The 20,891-nt window shown below is 52.2% G+C and overlaps 9 protein-coding genes across 9 annotated transcripts; 4 read left to right on the top strand and 5 right to left on the bottom strand.

Moving 5' to 3' along the window:
• Window positions 1-541: 541 nt before the first annotated feature.
• N7458_005275 (ceramidase) lies at window positions 542-1,839 on the top strand (the record flags this gene model as incomplete). Its single annotated transcript, XM_056908657.1, has 4 exons — window positions 542-631; window positions 763-919; window positions 1,078-1,594; window positions 1,656-1,839. The coding sequence occupies 4 exons, from the start codon at window positions 542-544 to the stop codon at window positions 1,837-1,839; spliced, it is 948 nt and encodes a 315-aa protein (XP_056767275.1).
• A 636-nt stretch (window positions 1,840-2,475) lies between these two features.
• Window positions 2,476-4,059, bottom strand: N7458_005276 (putative toxin biosynthesis protein; the record flags this gene model as incomplete). Its single annotated transcript, XM_056908658.1, has 4 exons — window positions 2,476-3,367; window positions 3,428-3,536; window positions 3,596-3,734; window positions 3,865-4,059. 4 exons carry the CDS (start codon window positions 4,057-4,059, stop codon window positions 2,476-2,478), a joined length of 1,335 nt encoding a protein of 444 aa, XP_056767276.1.
• Window positions 4,060-4,664: 605 nt separating this feature from the next.
• On the bottom strand, window positions 4,665-5,303 carry N7458_005277 (uncharacterized protein; the record flags this gene model as incomplete). Its single annotated transcript, XM_056908659.1, has 1 exon — window positions 4,665-5,303. The coding sequence occupies one exon, from the start codon at window positions 5,301-5,303 to the stop codon at window positions 4,665-4,667; it is 639 nt and encodes a 212-aa protein (XP_056767277.1).
• A 664-nt stretch (window positions 5,304-5,967) lies between these two features.
• Window positions 5,968-8,721, top strand: N7458_005278 (uncharacterized protein; the record flags this gene model as incomplete). The annotated part of the gene is made up of 4 exons (XM_056908660.1): window positions 5,968-6,054; window positions 6,119-6,555; window positions 6,616-8,008; window positions 8,062-8,721. The coding sequence occupies 4 exons, from the start codon at window positions 5,968-5,970 to the stop codon at window positions 8,719-8,721; spliced, it is 2,577 nt and encodes an 858-aa protein (XP_056767278.1).
• A 172-nt stretch (window positions 8,722-8,893) lies between these two features.
• N7458_005279 (ESCRT-II subunit protein VPS25) lies at window positions 8,894-9,559 on the bottom strand (the record flags this gene model as incomplete). The annotated part of the gene is made up of 1 exon (XM_056908661.1): window positions 8,894-9,559. The coding sequence occupies one exon, from the start codon at window positions 9,557-9,559 to the stop codon at window positions 8,894-8,896; it is 666 nt and encodes a 221-aa protein (XP_056767279.1).
• A 255-nt stretch (window positions 9,560-9,814) lies between these two features.
• Window positions 9,815-11,039, top strand: trm8 (tRNA (guanine46-N7)-methyltransferase; the record flags this gene model as incomplete). The annotated part of the gene is made up of 4 exons (XM_056908662.1): window positions 9,815-9,960; window positions 10,112-10,299; window positions 10,385-10,800; window positions 10,854-11,039. 4 exons carry the CDS (start codon window positions 9,815-9,817, stop codon window positions 11,037-11,039), a joined length of 936 nt encoding a protein of 311 aa, XP_056767280.1.
• A 439-nt stretch (window positions 11,040-11,478) lies between these two features.
• On the bottom strand, window positions 11,479-13,969 carry N7458_005281 (LIM domain protein; the record flags this gene model as incomplete). Its single annotated transcript, XM_056908663.1, has 3 exons — window positions 11,479-11,805; window positions 11,874-13,774; window positions 13,891-13,969. 3 exons carry the CDS (start codon window positions 13,967-13,969, stop codon window positions 11,479-11,481), a joined length of 2,307 nt encoding a protein of 768 aa, XP_056767281.1.
• Window positions 13,970-15,204: 1,235 nt separating this feature from the next.
• Window positions 15,205-16,792, top strand: N7458_005282 (MCT family MFS transporter; the record flags this gene model as incomplete). The annotated part of the gene is made up of 2 exons (XM_056908664.1): window positions 15,205-15,426; window positions 15,488-16,792. 2 exons carry the CDS (start codon window positions 15,205-15,207, stop codon window positions 16,790-16,792), a joined length of 1,527 nt encoding a protein of 508 aa, XP_056767282.1.
• Window positions 16,793-17,563: 771 nt separating this feature from the next.
• N7458_005283 (exosome catalytic subunit DIS3) lies at window positions 17,564-20,704 on the bottom strand (the record flags this gene model as incomplete). The annotated part of the gene is made up of 2 exons (XM_056908665.1): window positions 17,564-20,454; window positions 20,509-20,704. 2 exons carry the CDS (start codon window positions 20,702-20,704, stop codon window positions 17,564-17,566), a joined length of 3,087 nt encoding a protein of 1,028 aa, XP_056767283.1.
• Window positions 20,705-20,891: the final 187 nt, after the last annotated feature.

Below are 20,891 nucleotides of genomic sequence, written 5' to 3' on the forward strand. Positions count from 1 at the left end.
ATTCCCGAGTCATGCGCAATTCCACCGAGGGCAGAATCCAGGGAGGGGTGATGGGATGAGGTGGTAGTTGAGGCCGTTGGAGATTACACAGGGCTCGGTGAAGTCATCAGTGATTTTCCAAGGCCTTGCTTCGGAGGGCCTCGGTCTCGCCCGTATCAGCCCGTATCAGTCATATCGATAAGGCGTGGACCCTACGGAGTACTGTACAGCACATACTCGTTCGCTCGTCACTTATTGTGCACAAGAATAAAGGTAGCACGGTAATACCAATTATCAATAGTTTGAATATACTTAATATCCGTTTCCAGAAATCGGCACATAACATTCTCGTTCGCCCCCAAATCCTCCAAAACGGTGCCAAACGATCGTCCGTTACCGCCGCCAAACACCCGCAAGCAGCCCGGCAACTCGCGGAGCCAGCTCGGAGCCAATCAGTGGGCCCCAATGGTGGTGCGTGTGTAATCGACGTCACCTGTGTCCTTGGGGCTGTTGCCTCTCGACTTCCTCTTCTTCTCTTCTTCTTCAATCCTCTCCCACAAAAATGCGGTGGTCTCTGCCTCATATTCCATATCCGCCTGCAAAGGCTGGATTCTGGAGCCCTGTCACATCGACACTAAACTGGTGTGAAGAGGTGTGTTATCCAGGCCTTGTTCTTTGCTTATTCTGATCACCCCGCGATTGCCTCGAACGTGGCCAGGCAGCTGCCTGGAAGCGATTTATTCGACTCAAACATCAAACTGACAAATGTCTCTTGATATTTAGGACTACTATGCGACCGTCTACTCCGCAGAGATTGTCAATGCCCTAACAAATCTCTTGTTTATGTGGCTGGGTATCAAGGGCATCATCAGCTGTCGCCGCAATGGACACGACCAGATCTTCACCGTTGCCTTTTTGGGCTATCTGGTTGTAGGAACGGGTAGCTTCCTGTTTCATTCAACTTTGAAATGCAAGTGTCATGCCCTCACATCCGAACCTTAATATACCACGGCTCCCAGCGATCTCAATTGTATAGATCGGCCATGTCGATCTAGGTTACACTTCAACCGGCATGCTAACCGTTGAATGCACGCACAGACCCGATGCAGCTTGTCGACGAGCTCTCCATGATCTACACAACCTGTTTGATGGCCTACGCCTCATTCTCATACTCGCGTTCAACCGGTATCCGCGTATTCCTCGCCATCTCCCTCCTCAGTCTAGCAGTCTTCATCACCCTCTATTACCATTACCTCCAAGACCCAGTCTTCCACCAGATTGCCTACGCTCTCTTGACCACAGTCGTCGTCCTGCGCAGCGTGCACACCATGGAGACCACGCTTCGGCCCCGGTGGCGCCACTCCCGCGAGGAAGATCGACTAGAGCGCCAGAAGAAGGGTCTCCCGGTACCTACCAAGGAACGCCAGCATTTCGAGAATGAGCGCGACAGGAAGACCATAAAGACGATGTGGTTCATGGTTGCCTACGGGCTTAGTATGTTCATCGGCGGCTTTTTCATCTGGAATCTGGACAACCAGTTCTGTTCGCAGATCCGCGTGTTGCGTCGGAAGGTGGGCTTGCCGTGGGGGATTTTCCTGGAGGGACATGGTTGGTGGTACGTACTCTGATTAAACTCTTGCCATGTTAGTCTGATTGTACTAACTTTTTTTATTCAGGCATATCATGACCGGTGTCGGTGCATACTTGTATATCATCTGGGGTATCTGGCTGCGACACTGCCTGAATGGTCGCCAGGACGACTTTCACCTGCGCTGGGCGCACTTCTGGCACATCCCCGAGATCATTCGTACCACACCCCTGTCTGAGAATGGGGTTGCTCGAGCTAAAAAGTCTACCTAAGTGTCTTACTTCAAATGCTCGGTTGATTACATCGGTTTTTTCGGCCGCTGTCGGGGGGTATGGTGACTACCCTGGGATGTGACCCTCTGACTGCAGTAGAAACTGTCCTGCCGTTCAGTTTTTCTCTTGATATGTGTTGAATTGTGCTCTCCGCCGGTTCGGGGTGCATCGGGCTGGCACCCTCCTCCGGCATATCCTTCATTTGTCCCGGTGACGGAATCTTAGGCGATAGTAGTTCTACCTCTCCTCGGAGTGTACGCCCTAAACCCATATTCCCCGATGACATGAATGAGAAAAAGACGTACAATGGTGTTGCTATAGACTGGAGCCGGGGCCTTTTTTCATTGTAGCTGCTGGCTTTTCCTCCGTTTGTGATGTTTTTTTCCAGCTCTGCTGCTTCCAGGTTGCCCCCGTTGTTCTGCGATAAAAAGAATCAAGGCTGTTAAATGACTTGAACTGAGCTTGGTCTAACTAATCTTGTATATCCCAAGTACCTATTCTCTTCCTACTATGACACTGATCCCAAATCGATATGTACACCATGACTAGAAATGCCGTGACAATGGATCGGACAACACCCCCATGAAGGTTGAGATATGCAAATCTATATACAAGGTGATTGCACGGCCCCCCCCTTCACAGCTTCGACTCACCGGCCTTCTGTTCCCCATTCTTGGGTCGCCGTGCCGGTGAAGGAACATTGTCCAGCCACTGCTTGTCAATAGTCATCTTCTCGACCTTCGACTTCTTATTCCACACCGACCAGAAGCTTTCCTCCTCATCACGCCAGCGCCGCAGTTCCGGCGCCAGCCAGCATGCCGCTGCATCGGCACATTCATTTACAGCTTCCTGGGCGAGTAAGTGGCCAAAGTCCTTGAGATAGACGTCTCGCACGCGGCCCTTTGCGACGCCGCCGCTACCACCGAGCCCCGTGCCTGTGTTGGCTAGCTTGTCGGCCATCATATCTGGGAGACACATGTCTGACTTGCCTCCGAAAATGTAGAGGACGCTAGGGCGTAGGTGGGGTAGCTGTGAGAAGATTCGCGCCGGCTCGGGCCGATAGAAGGGATGGCAGTCTGGGTGGTCCGCGTCAAGGTCGGGGTGTGTTACGCGGTTGACGGGCTTGTCGCTGCCGGGGATGTGATTATAGTTTGGACGCGAGAAGGTGAAGACTTCCTGGTGGAGCGGGGTTCGTAGTGTTACCGGGGGGTTCTTCTTGTCTACGACAGTGTTGGGACCGAGAGGGTGGATGGCCGTGGGAAGATCTCGTAGACCATACTTGACCCAGCGGTCTAGAACACGTGGATCCCAGGCTTGATAGAAGGGACTGCGCAGGAAGCCCTCTGCGGCGGCTTGACGGGAGGGCCAGAGGTCGCGTCTGTGGGTGGAGAGCTGGGTGGTCTTTGCGATCATACGCTTGCGTTCGAGCATGGTTAGCGCGTCGAGTTGAGTGGTATGTCGTTGGATGACAGGGTCCAGTAGAACCAAGGTGTGTAACAGTCGGGGGTGCATCAAGCTCAATTGTGTACTACAGGTTCTAGTTAGTGCGATGTCGATTGGATTTTAGTGCAACGGTCTCGGGACTGACAGATGTGCGCCACCCATGCTGTGGCCAATGCCGATTATGGGCCGGGGCATCTCGGCACGCTTGACATTGACCAGATGAAGGAGGTCTCGGGGGTGATCGAACCAGCTAGCTGTGATATTGTTAGTATGCATCTCATGGTATAAAGTCTTTGAAGCGGGTGTCGCGTACGGTCATTGCCCATGGAGTCTTCATTAATTACGCTGCTCTCGCCTTCTTGTGCGACGTCGGCCATCCAGATGCTTCGAATTCGGAATCCGTTGGCTTGAGACCGCGCGTGGATTTCCTCCCAAAGAGGCTCGTATAGCTCCTGTTGCAGGTTAGTCTCGTGCTAGATTGCGCCAGCATGCGACATCCTGAAAAGTGCCGCCTTGTGGGCGCATATTGTATGCGATCGGCCCAGCGACAATGTGCGCAGAGATCTATGATTCATAACATACCTTTGGGAAGCCATTAGCATGTGCAGCGAGGATAGTCACATCGCCGGGTTGCGGATTCGGGTTGTCAAGTGGGATGTATTGTTTCACAGCGAGGTGTAAGGGCTGTTCCTGCTCGTTGGCTGTGGCGGCGGGATACTCGCGAATATGCTGGCAAGGCACGACGTGCTCGACGATTCGAAACGGTGAAGATGACATGCTTGAAATTTAATAGCTCTCCGTACAGAGAGCTTTTGTGGGTGAACGAGCAGCGTTCACAGGGATGCCCAGGGTATTAAATGGCAGGATACCGAACGATTGAGCCGAGGCCCCCAAAGGGCCGAGTGGCATTCTCCGCGACCGCAACTGCCGGGGCCCCACGTTTGAACGTTCATACCTCTGGATTCGGAATTTTAGGCGAATCTATGTACAACTCAAATGAATATTCCGTCCCTTCATGTACTGTACTTTATATGCATAAGATATCCCTTTATCATGATCTTTTTGGAATCCTTGGCATATCGATAAACCAACTAACTACAAAGGGAGTTTGACCACTTCGACAGAACTTTACAAGAAATTTCTCTACGTGCATTATTTTGGAAAAATGAGAAAGGATAAGCATCTCTGCTCTATACAGCTTGTAGATTGGGCTGTAATAAAATAGATGTTTCAAATATTATGAGAGGGTAACAACTAGGACCATGGAGTCTTCAAAAACACCAACAGGCTAAGAACAAAGGATGGAAATAGTGGACGAAAAGGAACACAATACACCAAGACAAGGAAAAAGAGCAACCCACTGACCAATCTTCTTTACCGTTTCAGTCCTCCTGCTTAGGTGCTTTCTTATCCCAGACCATCTTGCACTGGAAACAGCCACAACCCGCCCTCGAGTAGTTGAGGTTGATATAGACGGTCCAGAGCCTAGTGCGCAGTGCCTCGGCTTCTTTAGTAAAACCAAATTCAGGCATATCCCATACATGACGCTCATGGATGCGGACAAATCTAAAAGTCTCATTCACCGCTTCGACGTCATCGTCATCTTCGAGTGCGAGTCTACGGATAGCGCTGCCAAGGTAAGCCATATACTCCTCGGTCTCGAGGCCCAATTCCGTGCTACCCTTGAGCCTCTCGATCAACCGCAAGACTTCGTGCTTAATGTAATCACACTTGGTAGTGAAGCAGGCTCTAGTCACGTTGGGAATCATGGCAGTCTTGAAGTGATCAATATCATCTGCCATGTACTCAAGGATCTCGGCCATTTGCGGGGGGGTCTTTCCCGAAGTGCCTTCGCGCCAGTCCTTGAGTTTGGCCACGAAATCAGCACGGCTAGCCTGGAACTGCTGAATAGTCATTGGAAAGAGAGAAGGTGTCCTACCTGGAACCTTGCTCGGGGGTTTTTGATTGGGATCCACGTCAAAAGGCCCAATGCTGTCATCGTGAGGGTTGTAAGAGCTCATTTTGAGAGTGACTAGTTATAGTCTGAGAAGCGCTCTTGAGGAATTGATGGAGAATACTTGTTAATCTCCAAAAAATTTGGAAGTAGGCAGGAGTCTCAAATATGAGAGTGTTGGTGAGGAACAAGATGGATAGAGGGGGTTGAGGAGGCTATTTATGCGTGAGGACTCGCTGTGAGTGTCTTTAAACTCGGTGTACTTCGTTCATTGCGCATTGTTCAAGTACATGACGAGATAATTTAAGCTTGTGTCTTTGTTCGGATCCGTCTCTTCTGTCTATACAGAGGTGGGAATGAAAGACAAAATGAAGGCCGGAAAACTTAGTACAGACAGTGGTCTTCTTTGTGTTTAGTGCCATTTTTATCTCGAGGCTCATTGTGCCCGTCGACGTGCCAAATGTACATTGGTACCGTCCAAGTCAATGACAATCGAAATCGAAACCAATCCCAAATCAAACCAGTAATCTAAAATTGAACTTTATTAATGAGACTGAGAAGGCGTTATTTATAGAAATATTCAAATGACAAAGACAGTCAATGCCAGGGCCAACTCTCATGTACACTCCCCCGCGTATCGGCACGTGACTCGGCGTCGGCGCTTTACGCGCGCGGCGCGTCTTCGACTCGTTCCTGACAATCACAAACGAGAGCAACTCAGTGTTGTCACCATGGCAGACGACGACCCCAAGCTCTTCGACCAGTGTCGCATCTGTATTGTGTGCTCAAATGCCCTCCCCCTGGAAACCGCTGAGCAGGTATGTATTACTACGATCGCATGCGCATATACCGAAGACGAAACTCATATTTTCGCCTAACTAGCTTGCGGCGGTGATCGGAGAATACGGCGGCGAACCGTCAATACACGAGTCCAGCCCTGAAAAAGAGGACACTCTTGAATGTACTCATATTGTTGCGAACAACACCGACTTCCACACTTACGATCTCGCTCGCAAGACTCTTATCCCCGTGGTGAAGCCCTCTTGGGTGCATACCTCCCTCGCGAAACGGAAAGTGGCCAACCCACGTCAACACAGCCCTGATCCGCGCCTCTTCCTCAGTGATGTGGTTGTGACCTGTGGTGATATCCCAGAAGGTGACAAGGATGCGATTATCGGCGGGGTGGTGGCCAAGGGTGGATTGTACAGCCCTCGAATGACCGGAATGGTCACCCATCTGGTGGACTTAACGGTAGAATCGGACAAGGCGCGACTTGTACAGGCCAAAAAGTTGCGTGTGAAGATTGTCCTGCCACACTGGTATGCTTCGCCCTTGATCGGTCGTCATTCGACGGTATGAGACTGATTGATGCGACACAGGTTCGATGATTGTCTGAAACTCGGTCAACGCATTGATGAACGCCCGTACACACTTCCAGACCCTGAAATCTTGCGCCCAGGTCTCGATGCTCCCATTCGTTCAAATGAGAACAAGGGTTTGGCGGGTGCATCCGCCCCTGAACCATCCATAATGCCTGCGCCGGCCAATATTTCATTTATTGGAGACCAACTGAGTGTCTTTGCAGGCAAATGTATCATGCTCTCGCCAGATCTTGGAATTGGCTCACATATGCTGGAATCAATCGAGGCTGTCCTCGGTCAAGGCGGCGCTTCTGTCACATCCAAGGTTGAGGATGCGGACTGGTTGGTTTGCCGATTCCGAGAGGGCTTTGTGTACAGGACAGCATCCCGCTTGGACAAGATTGTTGGAAACCTCGCCTGGCTGTATCATCTCATGACATTCAATACTTGGACTCGTCCCCTGAGTAGACTCCTGCATTATCCCGTGTCTCGCACGGCAATCCCTGGATTTGAAGGGTTGAAGATCAGTCTATCAAACTATGTTGGCGAGGCACGGATTTACCTCGAGAATTTGATTGCAGCAGCGGGCGCTGAATGCACAAAGACCCTGAAGCAAGAGAACACGCATCTGATCACCGCACATGGTAACAGTGAAAAATGCAGCGCGGCACGAGAATGGGGACTACAGGTAGTCAATCACTTGTGGTTGGAAGACAGCTACGCCGCATGGAAGCTGCAACCAGTGTCTAACCCTCGCTACAACCACTTCCCGCCTCGGACAAACCTTGGCGACGTTGCTGGACAGAAAATGCTCGATCGAGACGTTCTTGAGCAGAACTTCTTCTCTACTGAACCCATGGAAGAGCTTGCGAGTCCTCCCCGTGCCATGCGGGCCAAAGATCAGAACGCGGCATCAATGCTACCCCCCGCGGAGAAGCCTCGAAACGAAACCGAGAAGGTCTCCGAGACTGCCCAAGGAACTCCTCAAGTGAAGACCAAAGCCACTCGCCGGGCAGCAGACAACAAGCCGGCACAGACACCTACGCGATCTCGCCTGATTCCTGATGACAAGGAGAATGAGACACCTTCTTCGACCAGCAGCCGCAAGTCTAAAGACGCAGCAGCCGCCCGGCTCCATGAGATCGCTCCCGATATTGCCCTGTATGAGAAGGAGATGAAGCGCGTTGGCGGTGTTATCTACGGTGGCCGACGAAAGTCTGACGAGGATCGTGTATCCAATAATTCGAAGAAGCGCCGCTCTGCCGAGCCACAGGATGAAAGCGACGGCGAACAGGCGATGGATGCCAAGCGACAGAAGAAGTCCCGTCTGCCGATCTCCATGCACTTGCTGATTACTGGTTATCAAAAGTGGGTTGGCAAGGGCAATGAGAAGAAAGAGGATGCGGATAAGGTTTGTCAATGCCATCTATATACATGATGCGAATGCTAATGTTACATGAACAGCGCCATCTCCGAGATCTTGGAATTATGGTAGTTCAAGATGCCCGCCGATGCACTCACCTGGCAGCGCCCTCTATCCTGCGCACCGCCAAATTCGTCAATGCATTGGCCTATGCGCCGGTGATCATGAGCACTGACTTTGTCGATAACTGTCTCAAGCATGATGAGTTGCTTGACCCAAAGGACTTCCCCCTTGTGGACAGGACGGCCGAGTCAAAGTTCCATATTTCTCTTGCCAAGTCCCTGGGAAATGCGAAGAGGAACAAGAACAAGCTCCTGCACGGGTTCCGCGTCTTTTGCGTGGAAGATATCCGCGGAGGATTCGACGCCTTCAAATCGATCGTGGAGGCAAATGGTGGAGAGTGTCTGCTTTTCCGTGGTCGCCTCGCACTGAACAACACTTCTCGACGCGAGGAGAGCGACGATGAAGACGAGGAGATGCAAGATGATGAACCTGGCCGCAACGAGGCTTTCCTTCTCAGTGGTGCCGAGCGCAAACACGCTCGACTCTGGCCTCGGTTCCGTCAATTGGCCGGCGACGTCAAGCGAACCCCTCGCATCGTGCGAGTGGACTGGCTACTCGACATGGCCATGTCGCAGGATCTGCGAGCCACGGACGAGTACGAACTGGATGAGAGCTTGATCGAGGATGTAGACGAGTAGGGCTCGTCTCGAGATTCATTCAAGCCGCTGAGCTCGATGGGGGTATTGTAAATGTTTAGGGAGTATTGGCAGTCTGGGTTGACCAACAACATGGATGGACCCTTTGAGCGTTTGCTTTGTAACGAATAGCCACGATTCATCACATAGGCATAGCAATACAGACTCTGTTTGTTTAAAAGAACTTGACTCCCTCCTCGCCCTCATTACCAAAGACCGATGCCTTGCCTCGCTTGACGAGGACATTAAGCGCCTTCATCATGGCATCGTTGTCCATGCCATGAAACTCTGCAAGATGATCAGCACGACCATTTTCCGTAGACCCCGTCTGGGTAATAAGTGACCTACCTTGAGAAACCGTTGCCTCGCCCTGCACCAGCTCAAACACCGTCAACACTACCCCCCGCTGCCCAGTAACATCAATCCAATCCACCAGCACATCCGCCCACTCCTCCGGCCTCCGCCACCAGATCCACGCAACACTCTTGGGCGCTGTATTCCCACCCGCCGCAGCTCCCTCAATCCACTCCGCGCGCTGACCACCGCCCCCTTCCTCCTCCTTTTTAGTCATCCAGTCCACGACGGCGCGCGCTTCGGCCAAATTTAGCCGCTTGCGCAGGGCTGCATTATGGAAAAGAGGGGAATCGACGGCATCGACGAGGGAGAGGCGGTAGGTGCGGTGGTGTCGACACCAGGACTGGATTAGTGAGGACCATTTTTGGAGCTGCGAGTGTCGCGTGGTGCTGTTTGGTTGCGGGGTGAAGAAGGGTGGGAAGTTGTAGGTCGATGGGAAGGCGAAGGGGGTAGCTGCTGTGCCCGCAGTAGCTGCTGTCGTAGCCATTTCTGCGGAGTATTTACTTTTGGAGACAAGCCTCTAGCAGTTATGTCGAGTGGCGAATAAACGAAAATCGGGTGTTGATGAAGGAGGAGATGGATTGCTGATAAGCAGATCCCAAAGCTCGGGCGGAGTGTGGAGTGGGGGGAGAGCGGCCCGCGCAAATTATTCCTCCAACGACCTCCAACTTTCTCGTTCTCGAATCCTCGTTTTTTTTCCTTCCCACCACCCAATTCTCGAATATCCACGGTCATTCTCACAATGGCTACCCAGGTAGCGGGTAAGCGCCAACAGCGCGAGGAATACCGCCGCAAGATCCAGGAACAGGCTGAGCGCGTTGATGGCGACGTTTCCAATGTGAAAATGCCGAAGAAGAGATTCTTCCGGCAGCGCGCGCGCATGCGAACGTGTTCTCGGATCATAATCTGGACTAGTATGTGGCCTATATACCTTCCTGGCGAATGTTTCAGAACGTACTGTGAAGACATTAGCTTCGTGGACGATGTGGTTCTGGGTACTGTGCTGGCTGTGCTGGAGCTAACCATGACGAAACTATAGCCCGATTAGCCCTGCGCATATGGACTGGGCGTCGCATTATCCTGCCTTTGTCGATCCAGATCCGTCCAAGATCAATCTCGGTGGTACGAGAAAATTGATCAAGGATGTGGAAGTTGTGGACATTGGTTGTGGATTCGGCGGGTTGCTGGTTGGACTGGCACCTCTACTACCAGATACCTTGATGGTCGGTACGTTCAAATTCGCACACCCTCTTTGCTTGACACCACCTCAATCAAGTATTCCATATCATGCGAATACTAACCTTCCCTCCAGGCATGGAAATCCGCGTCTCAGTCCTCGACTACGTCCGCAGCCGCGTATCCGCCCTCCGCTTAAAACAGCAAGTCCTCAAAAAGACCGCCGCGGAAAAGAGCACAAACCAAACCCCCTCCGAAACCCCCACAGTCCCCGAAGACGAAGACGACGAAGTCGGCAGCACGACGACCATCGTCCCAGGAAACTACGAGAACATCACTGGTATTCGGGCCAACACGATGAAATTCCTCCCCAATTTCTTCGGCCACCACCAACTCTCCAAAATCTTTGTGTGTTTCCCTGATCCGCACTTTAAGGCGCGCAAGCACAAGGCTCGTATTGTCTCCGAGAGCTTGAATGCTGAATATGCGTATGTTCTGAAGCCGGGTGGTTTGATGTATACTATCACTGATGTGGAGGAATATCACCACTGGGTGCTGCGGCATTTCAAATATGAAACTGAGGAGGGGGAAATGTGACTGAGAAGGGAGATGAGCCTACGGAGGGCATTAGAGATCTTTGGGAACTTCTCTCCGAAGAGGAGCTTGATGCGGATCCTTGTGTCCAGGTGATGAAGTTTGAGACCGAAGAGTCCAAGAAGGTCACTCGGAACAACGGTAACAAGTACGTTGCGGTGTTCCGTCGCAAGGCGGACCCCGAGTGGCCTGCTTGAGAAAAGAAAAGAAAAAGATGCATGTGTGTGTTTGATTGGTCTCTATATGGCCTGAAAAAGAATCTCTGGTGTACAGGCGTTTTCCATCTTCAAGTCCAAGTCCATGTCCAAGTTTATCTCTCTATTATGCATGCATTGCCAATACCACAACCATGAAACAAATCTTGTAATAAACAATCTGCGCTTGATGAATCGAACATGATAAACTCCCGCCAAAATGGGCAAAAAGCAGACAAAATAGAACCGAAACAACAGAACGAAAATCATATAAACACAATCATAAACCTGACCAATGCACTCTCATATCCGGAAACAAAATCCCCCAAAAACAATCAGTAAATCGTCACGCAATAAAGTCATAAAAAGCATCAAATGCTCAGGCACCAGTCTCAAAAGACCCGAAAGGCTTCAAGTAAAGGCAGGACACATGTAACCTGCCTCAACACATTCCAGGAGCCTTGAGACGAATACCCTCACATCGTTCACAGATAGCCAACTGCACAGGTCCACCAATAATCCGACCCTTAGCAGTGCGCTTCGGTTCACCCTCACGAACAAAGAAACGGCCCTCGGGTCCGAACCCGTCACCACACTCGTGGCAGACAAAGCAGCGCTCGTGCCATTGTCCACCGATAGCGGTAATGACCAGGTCGTCAAGGACATGCTGCTTGCAGCCTAGACAGCGGGGCGCAGTACGACGGCCGTGGCATTGCAGACACCATGCAAAACCATCTTTCTCGACAAACGGAGTCGTCGAGTTGAAGGGCTTTTGGGAGGTGAGAGTTAGTGAATATGGTCTAGCGTGTAAGAAGAGGGGAGTGAAAGACTACTTACATCACCACATTCGGCGCAGAAAAAGTGGCCCACGTGCCATTCTGCGCCACATGCAACGACGACTTCGCCCTCGATGGGGGTCTTGCAGCTCTTGCAGCGGGGACTAAAGAGCTCGTGGAAATCCAAGTGGCAGTAGAAGCGCGGGATACGCGCCTCTTCGTCTGGGTTATGCGCCAGTCTCTCAGCCCGGGACGCTTCGGGCTCCTCGTAAAACGCAACACACTCCAGGGCAGTGTGGCAGTGGTGGCAGATGAAGCATTCAGGGTGGAATCGGCAGCCTCCAGCGGTGACGATCTTGCCGGAGATAGAGAGGGAACAGGACTCGCAGCGTGCTGTTGGGACCCCGGATCGAGTATACGGAGTATACGCATTGCGTTGTGGTTCTGACGGGTGTCTTTTCACAGGCGCCGGGCGGCCCTGATTACCTGCGGGCTGGGTCATTGATCTCGCTGGTTTGCCTTGGTGTTGGACCGGCTCGGTCATCTCGGATATTGTTGGTTCCTTGATATCGGGGATATTGATGACCGGGATTGGAGGGGGAGCAGCCTGTGGCTCAGAGATCTCAATACTGGGAGCTATGGTAGGCACTGGAGGTGCGGCTGTTGGCGGCTGCGGCTTGGGCTTGGGCAGGTCACTCGGTTGCCATTTCCGATCAAAGCTCACGATGGGCCGTCCAACGCGGTCACTGACTGCAGAAGGCATGGGCAGGTTCTCACTGCGGTCCTTGAGCTTTTTGCTGGTAGCAGCCCGGATATCATCGCTGCGGATTTCCTTCCCATCCTTCATGGGAACAGGCTCTTCATCCTTTCTAGGAGGCGACGGCGCCACAGGCTCATTCTGTGTATACCCTGGATTACGGGACTGGCTGGGCGGGTTCTTGTGGATGTCGAACTTGGAGATCTTGTCGCGCACGGAACCATTGGTATTCCGGCCCTGTAACCAGGGCAGCGGTTTGCCGAGTCTGGGGAGCGCGTTGCGCGGTTTATTTCGCAGCGCTGAAGAGTCAGACTTGGAGAAGTCGGGTTGGGTTTCGGTCGCTTCCAGTTCTTCATAGATGTGGTCCTCGGGGTTTCGAAAGACACCTTTGGAGGAATCACCACTCACGGTGCGGGGCTTAGGCGCGGGCTTTTTCTCTTCGGGCAAGGCAAAGTTGACCTTGAGGTTCTTCTTCAAAGTTCCGGCGAGAGACGAGCGCCTCCGGGTAGATGACACTAAGTCAGCGTCTGCGAACTCGGGACTCGAAGGTCCACTCGAGGAACCACTCGAGGCAATTGAATGGCGGTGCTTGATCGGTGATGATCTCGATCCAGAGCTCTGCCGGGACTGACTTCGGATCGAAGGGTCTCTCCCCACGGCATCTGGGTTATGATAAGGCGCATGTGGGTTCTTATACGCCATCCCAGGATTTTGATGCATCCACACCAGCTCCGTCGCCTCATCCTGAGCTGCTTGATGCAATCGAACATCATCTTCCAAATCTAACCCTTGCAGCACGTCGCGCAGCTCCCGTGCTTCTTCCTTCTCCTGGTGTCTGTGTTTACTTTCCCGATACGACCGATAAGAGGGGACTGGCGATGCAGCCACGGGGTGCGAGAAGATCTGCGAGGGAAACACGTTCTTTCGCACCGAGACTGATCGTGGTTCTTGGGCTAGAGGGCGGCCGGTCGGACCAGCTTCGGCGGCGTTGGAGTTTGCGCGACGATGAGACATGGCGCTTCCGCAGCGAGGTTCTGCGTCCGGAGGGCTTCCGGAGGTTCGGTACATGGAGAATGCAGAAGCCGCGCGAGGAGGGAGGCCCTCCTCAAGATCGGGAGATGATGCCGTGGTGGATTTGCCAGGATAAGGTCGCGATCCCGTTGGTCGAGCTGGACGGTTTGTTCGGAGATCTTTCAAATAACTTGCTGTGGAAAGCGAGCGCGCGTTAGCTTGCACTCGTTGTGAATGCTTAATGTTGGCTGCGCGTACGTTCAGGAGGGGCTGGGTAGTTCTAAGTTGAAGGAATGAAGGGGCAACTTACCCATTTGATCATTGTTCATATAGCTGGGGCCCGGCGGCGAGACCTTGCGCTGGCCGATAGGCTTGGTATGTTTGTGCATCATGGGTAGCTAGCTTTATTCTGTCCGATCCGACTATTACTCCAGGGGCGGGCGTCCGGATCAGCTCAGGATTCTCTGCAGTGTTAGAGACTCAGGAGAAGCTCAGGAGGAGCTCTGGCCTTAGTCGCGATCTCGTCCCGCTGATTGCGGAGTCCAAAACAAACAGGCCCCGGGCAACGCCGTCATCGGCCGGTTTGGGGCAGGGCTTAGGGCTTACGGCACGTGAAAGCGTCTGTCGCTCGGCGATTCACTGCGTATCTGTACTGACTGTACTTTATACGAACGGTAGCGGTGATCACTAGATGCCGAGTCATGCAAAAGATTCGATGATCCGGTCGGAGATCTTTTCGTTACCCTCCATCAACTATATACAATCCCTGGACTCGGCCTTGGGTCTACATGTCAACGTGTTGATACCCAACCTGCCAACGAACAACTGGACCTGCAGATAACCTCACCACCCGCGATGAGTCAGAACTCAAGATGATGATCCCTGTCCGCTCATTTCCAGGTATTCCATCGGAGATATATACAGTGGTGTTCCATAACTTTGCAACACCCGAAAAAGTTCAAACCCATCTCATCAGCTAGCTATACTTTAGAAGGCAAGTTGAACAACAATGCCAGGAATATCTAGAAAGAGGGTTCCAAAGACATTCAGATAGATCTGTTAAAAGCATAAAATCGAGGCATATTTAGATGGCCTTTTTTTCTTGGTCTTCTGCTCGTCACTTTTTCTCCGCACCGGGTCTTCGGCATCAAACCCCACTTTCTTGCTCCACGACTCCAAAGCGGCCCCAATGATCTTTCTCTGCTTTTGATCCTTAGCAAGCTTCCCGTCGTATCCTTGATCCATTCCGGGTCCAATATGCTTTACCATTGGCTTAAAGTCACCGACTGGCCGCGGTATATAGTTCCTCGACCAAGGGCCGACCCCAAGTTCCGTGTACAGTAGAAAATGTCGGCGTTAAGTCCGACCATGACCCCATAATTAAGAGACTAGCCTTAAGCTAACTCACTCCATCATGGTCGACTCATATCTTCTTGGTCTGGATCCTTTCTAATCTCTAAAATAATTCTCTTCTCTTTCCTCCACGTCCTTGTCAACGGCTGGGCCCTATGTCGTGACGAAAACGGCAATTTGCTTCGGGTCGCGGTTTTCAGCATTGCCACTGGCAAGAACAAACAGAGACCAGACTTGGAAGTTTCGTCGGCATATTAAATAGGCCCAAGGCATGGCTGATAATACACCCGTCGATGTCATCCAGTCTCATCAAGACGATGATCGGGACTCGGTAGCGGATTCCAAGCACGAGCATGACATTTCTGCTCCTGTAGAACCCCAGACCGACCCCGATGAGAAATATACGCGCGATGTCCCACCAGACGGCGGATATGGCTGGGTCTGCGTTGCATGTGTCTTCTGGATCAATGCGCATACCTGGGGAATCAACAGCGTTAGTATATATCCATTCTTGTAGAAGTATATCTGCCAAGCTAACACACTACATTCTTCAGAGCTATGGTGTCTTCCTCAGTTACTATCTTTCTCATAACGTCTTCCCCAACACAACAGCCCTCTCCTACGCTTTCACTGGCGGTCTCAGCATATCCTGTGCCCTCCTCGTGGCTCCGCTAGCTACCTGGCTCATCCAAGTCTTCGGCACCCGACTGGTCGTCAACCTCGGCGTCTTTTTCGAAACTCTCTCCCTCATCGGCTCATCCTTTGCCACTCAGAAATGGCACATCTTCCTCAGCCAAGGCGTCTGCTTTGGCTGGGGCATGGGCTTCCTCTTCGTCGGGAGCGTGGGCATTGCTCCACAGTGGTTTTTGAAACGTCGCAGCTTTGCAATGAGTATCACCGCGGCGGGATCTGGGGTTGGCGGATTGATGTACTCGCTAGCCGTGGGTGCGATTATCCCACGTCTAGGTCTGGGCTGGGCATTCCGCATCTTGGGTATCATCTCGTGCGTTGTTAACCTGGTCTGTGGCAATCTCCTTCGAGACCGGAACAAGTTGGTTGGAAGTCGTTTGACGGCGTTTCATTTCCCGCTGCTGCGTCGGCCCGAGTTTCTGCTTTTCCTAGGTTGGGGTGTCTTCAGCATGCTGGGATATGTGGCCCTGCTGTTCAGTGTGGCCAACTTTGCGCTCTCCGTCGGACTGACGCCGCATCAGGGGAGTATCGTTTCCGCTCTCTTGAACCTCGGACAGGGTCTCGGCCGTCCAATTGTCGGCATGTTCAGTGATCGTCTTGGTCGGATTAATATTGCCACTGTCCTCACCTTCGTGTGTGGACTGTTTTGCCTGGTCATTTGGATTTTCGCTGATAGCATGGGCGTCGTATGCTTCTTCGTCGTGCTGGTAGGAACTGTCTCCGGAACCTACTGGGCCACTGTCTCGCCCGTCTTGGCCGAGATTATCGGTCTGAGAGACCTGCCTTCTGGATTGAGTATTACTTGGCTCACTCTCGTTGCACCGTGTACTGTCTCTGAGGCGATTGCCCTTGAACTGCGCACCACCAAGGTAGGTGGGGGCGTTTCGTACCTCCATATTCAAATTTTCACCGGGTTTGTATATATCGGGGCTTCGCTGTGTCTCTGGGTTGTTCGGGGCTGGAAGGTGGGAGAGCTCGAGCGGGCGCAGCAACGGCGTGAATTTGTTGCTCGTGAAGAGGCTCTCACGAATGCGGAGAACTCTGACGGGGAAAAGCAGGATTCTCCTGCAGCTATTGCATTTACGACTTCATCTGATGGCGCAACTGATGCGCAGATTTGGGCTCCTTTCAGCCTGATGCGCAGAATGGTTGCCCTCAAGCGTGTCTAAGATTACGATTAAAAGAGCACGAAGCCTGAATGTGCAGAGGCCCGGCTTAGACACAAGTATAGCTACAAAATAGTCACATCCTTCAAATGATTCTTGGATTTTGCAACGCTCCAGGAACTCTTCTTATGTTGTAATCATGAGGACGAACGGCATCAGGCCTCGCAGAAGATATGATGTACTGTGGTCTCTCTATTGTAGACCATTCCGTCTAGTATGAATAAGATCAAGCTCTGAATGAGCATATGCAAGATGTCATATACTCAAAATAAATACCTCCGCCTCCATGAATTGAACCCCCGACCTTCTGATTCCCTATATACTTCATAGTAATGCTCCATCGCCACCCCGCGATGCCGAAGTACATCACCCAGAGCCAACGCTGACACTATACATAATTAACAGCATCACTCTCACCCTTCTAACACTGTCTTAGAAGTTTCTTTTAAGAAAAAATAGAATAGCTTATATTCTAAGCAGAAATAATATATTATATCAAAAAAATATAAAAAAGATCTTTATCCGCGAGGAGGTGCTACCACCACCTCGCATGCCCACCCGCCCACTCTCCCCGCCTAGGGATGTGCCTGACCATCCGTGGAGTTATACTCGACACTGGAGGCCTGTACCTATTCCCATCACATGTTTGCCCTTTCTAGGGCACACCCAAAGGTCAATAGACCACTAGGCTATATGAGGGGGGAGAGTGACTGGAATACCAATACTGGGGGTATAACCCATGAAAATGCTTCGGATTATTTTGCTGAATCTAATTTAACCAGTAATCAATACCCGAACTCTGCGCTTGCCAGCACCACGACCCTCTTCCTTGACCGAGCTGATATTCACCTTGACCCTTTGGAAGAGCTCAACCTGCACACTTCGTTCCTTCTCGGGGTGATTTTTCTCTGATACTCGAACCGTGTACTCCTCGCTGTCAAAGTCTGTGGTCCGATGAACCGCCAACTCCCGCCGCTCAGCTACGGAATAAATACCAGATTCACCGGGCAGAACAAAGTCCTCCAAGCGGACGACACCTTCGATACCGAATCGGGGGACGAACACGACGACACCGTTTTCAAAGACACGCATCACGTAACCCTCCTCGTCAATGCCAGTGTCCGTGCCGCCTGCAGCCATCTTCTCACCGCGCGCCTTGAGGGCCTGGCCAACGTAATATTCGATACTGGCACGGCCGGCGAATTGAGCATTGCGGTGACGGTAGTTGATGTTGCGGCAGATATCCTCAAGCTTGCCACGAGTGCTGACACCCTCGATGACGGCGTGTCCATCTTCGCCCTCGTACCCAATAGCCGAGGCCAGTTGTCGGTGGACAAGAAGATCGGCATATCGACGGATGGGCGAGGTAAAGTGTGTGTAGATGGGCGAGGCAAGACCGTAGTGGCGGAATTCAGACTCGGCATGGGCACCGGCACAGAAGTACTCGGCGGAGGTCATGCAACGAGTCGCCAGGATACGGACCAGGGTATTGAAGAATGGGTTCTCTGGGTCGACGCAGCGGTCCAGAGAGTTGGCAAGTGCGCCAGAGCTGGAGACGTCAAGCTCCATGCCACGTTTCTTGGCCAACTGATTGGTTAGATCCTCGAAGTTCTGCGGCGGTGGGGTGGCGTGACGACGAAGGAGAGCAGTTTGCGAGAAGGATTCGTAAACCTTTGTGGCTACGGTGATGTTGGCGAGAAGCATGAACTCTTCGACCAAGCTGTTGGTCTCGAGCATGGCTTTGGTCTTTACGTCGGTAAGAGGGTCACCGGCTTCATCACCAGCCTCGATGCGGACTTCAGGCGAGGCGAGGTTCAGGGCACCGGCATCATAACGCTTCTGTCGGAGAATTTTGGAGAAGCGCAGGAGGTTCCGCATGCTCTCCGTCAGTTCGTCAGTCTGCGAGGGATCGTCAATGCGCAGTTGAGCCTGTTCGTAACTGAAAGCTTCGCGTGAGCGAATGACGGACTTTGTGAAGTTTGAAGACACGATCTCTGCGTTGGGAGTGACTTCCCAGATGACAGAGAAGGCGTAACGCTCCACGTAGGGCTTCAGCGAGCAAAGGTCTGTTCCAAGAAGATGTGGAAGCATATCGATACGCTTGTCAACCAGATATACGGTCGTACCGCGGACACTTGCTTCGAGATCCATTGCGTTGTTAGGCTTGACGAAGTGTGAGACGTCTGCAATGTGGACGCCAACCTCAAAGTTGCCATTCGGCAGAGGGCGTGCATGTAGTGCATCGTCAATATCCTGACAGCCCGGGGGATCGATACTGCAAATGAGCAGATCACGTAGGTCTCGTCGACCATTCCAGCCCTTGTCCTCCTTGGAGGCAGGAACCTTCCAATCATGACCTTCTGCGGGTAGACAGTCGAGAACAGACTTCGGAAAAGGCTTGTACTGCACGTCGTACTCCAGTAGAAGTGCCTCGGTCTCGGCTCCCTTGGTCTCCAATTCACCCAGGGATCGGATGTAGTGACCGGTGGGATACCGAGAGTCTCGGTCCCAGGAGTCGATGGTGACAACGATGCGCTGACCGATGAGCTCGCTCGCTTGCCTCGTGCGGACTCTGATCTTCGGAACCCTCTTCTCCATGGGCAGCACAAAGACAGTCTGCTGTCGACGACCAGCATGCGAGGCGGTCGAATTCGAGTCCACATGTCCCACGTATTGGCGCCAGTTGCGCTTGATGACACCGACAACCTTGGCTGTTGGCTGCGGGTTGCCCTCTGAATTTTTTCCATGCGCCTGCTTGGCCTCTTCTTGAAGAGCCTTGCGCTCTCTGTCCGTTACCACAGCCTCTGATTCGTCTGTATCGGGATTATCGTTCTTCGTTACAGCCTCCTCATCAACTATCTTCGCTGAGGGCGACTTCCATTGGTCTTTGGGCAAGAGCTCAATCACAACGACATCACTTGAAATCGCACGGTTGCTGTTGTCGCGACCCAGAATGAGTAGGGGCTTATCAAAGGCTGGAACCTTGATAGATCCTTCCAAGTAGTTGTACGGCGAGACGTTGAAAACTCCTTGGTGCAAGGTGCCCGCTCGCAACCCAGTCATAAGCTTTGACATCGAGTAGTACTCGGGGTAGAATAGCTCCCCACGAGCAGAGTCCTTTGTATCCCGAGCTTCTCTAGCCTCACTGATCATATCCAGCAGCTTCTCGGAATCCTCAAGACCGGCGACATAGTCCGCGAGAGACAAAGCCGTCACATTTTCGGCCTTGGCCTTGCGAATACTATCTTTGTCGTCGGTAATGACCACCATAGCAGGCACGAATTTCTCTTTCTTGCTCTTCTTGGCCGAAACACGGAGATGCTCTTCATACCAGCTAGCAACGGTGCGAACGGCACGGTCGTTCCGATCGTTGATCGATTCCTCCGGACCTCTCCTGACATGAGTCTCCAGGCGGAACTCGTTGAAGAACAGGTAAAAGCGCTTCTCGTCGGTCTTGATCAGGGAAAGAAGGCGATTGTAGAGAGGCAGCGATTGGTTTCGAAGCTCTTCGAGGACGGTCTGGAGGATGACGACATCGTAGAAGGCGCCAGTGTGTTCAAAAAGATCCATGCCATTCAGAAGCGCATTCGTATCTGGGAAAAGGTAATGGCCGCGGGGGAATGCCTTGGTACCGGCGGGACGATCGGACAGGACGAATGGCGCAACTGCTTTGCGTTAGCTGGGTGCTCAGGTTCAAGATCATAAGGAAGCGCTCATACTATTCCCGTTGGCATCTGCCGGGGCGATCGAAGGGCATAGCGAGCAAAGCTTCGAGGAGCAGGGAATGTCTTGTCTCAGGTAGAGCTCTCGAACAATCTTTTGCACCTTTCCACTTTTCGTGGATCGCACGAAGACTTTGCTGGTGACATTTGCGGCTTGCGGATTTGAAGAAATATCTCTTCTAAGACTCTTCATTGCGACTGTATTGACCTGCCTGGCGGCAGTTGCTGGATCACCTGAGAGCCGCAATTTTGGTGAAAAGTCCAGGTGAGAAACGAATCTTTTGCGGGCGATAGAACCAGGTTATCGCCGAATCGCGATAGCTGAGTAATCACCAGGTATCGGCCTAGGTAGGCTCTCACCAAAGGTCTTGCGACATCGC

Source organism: Penicillium daleae, assembly GCF_028827525.1.
Source record: "Penicillium daleae strain IBT 16125 chromosome Unknown utg000005l_segment0_segment0, whole genome shotgun sequence".
Classification (NCBI taxonomy): domain Eukaryota; kingdom Fungi; phylum Ascomycota; class Eurotiomycetes; order Eurotiales; family Aspergillaceae; genus Penicillium; species Penicillium daleae.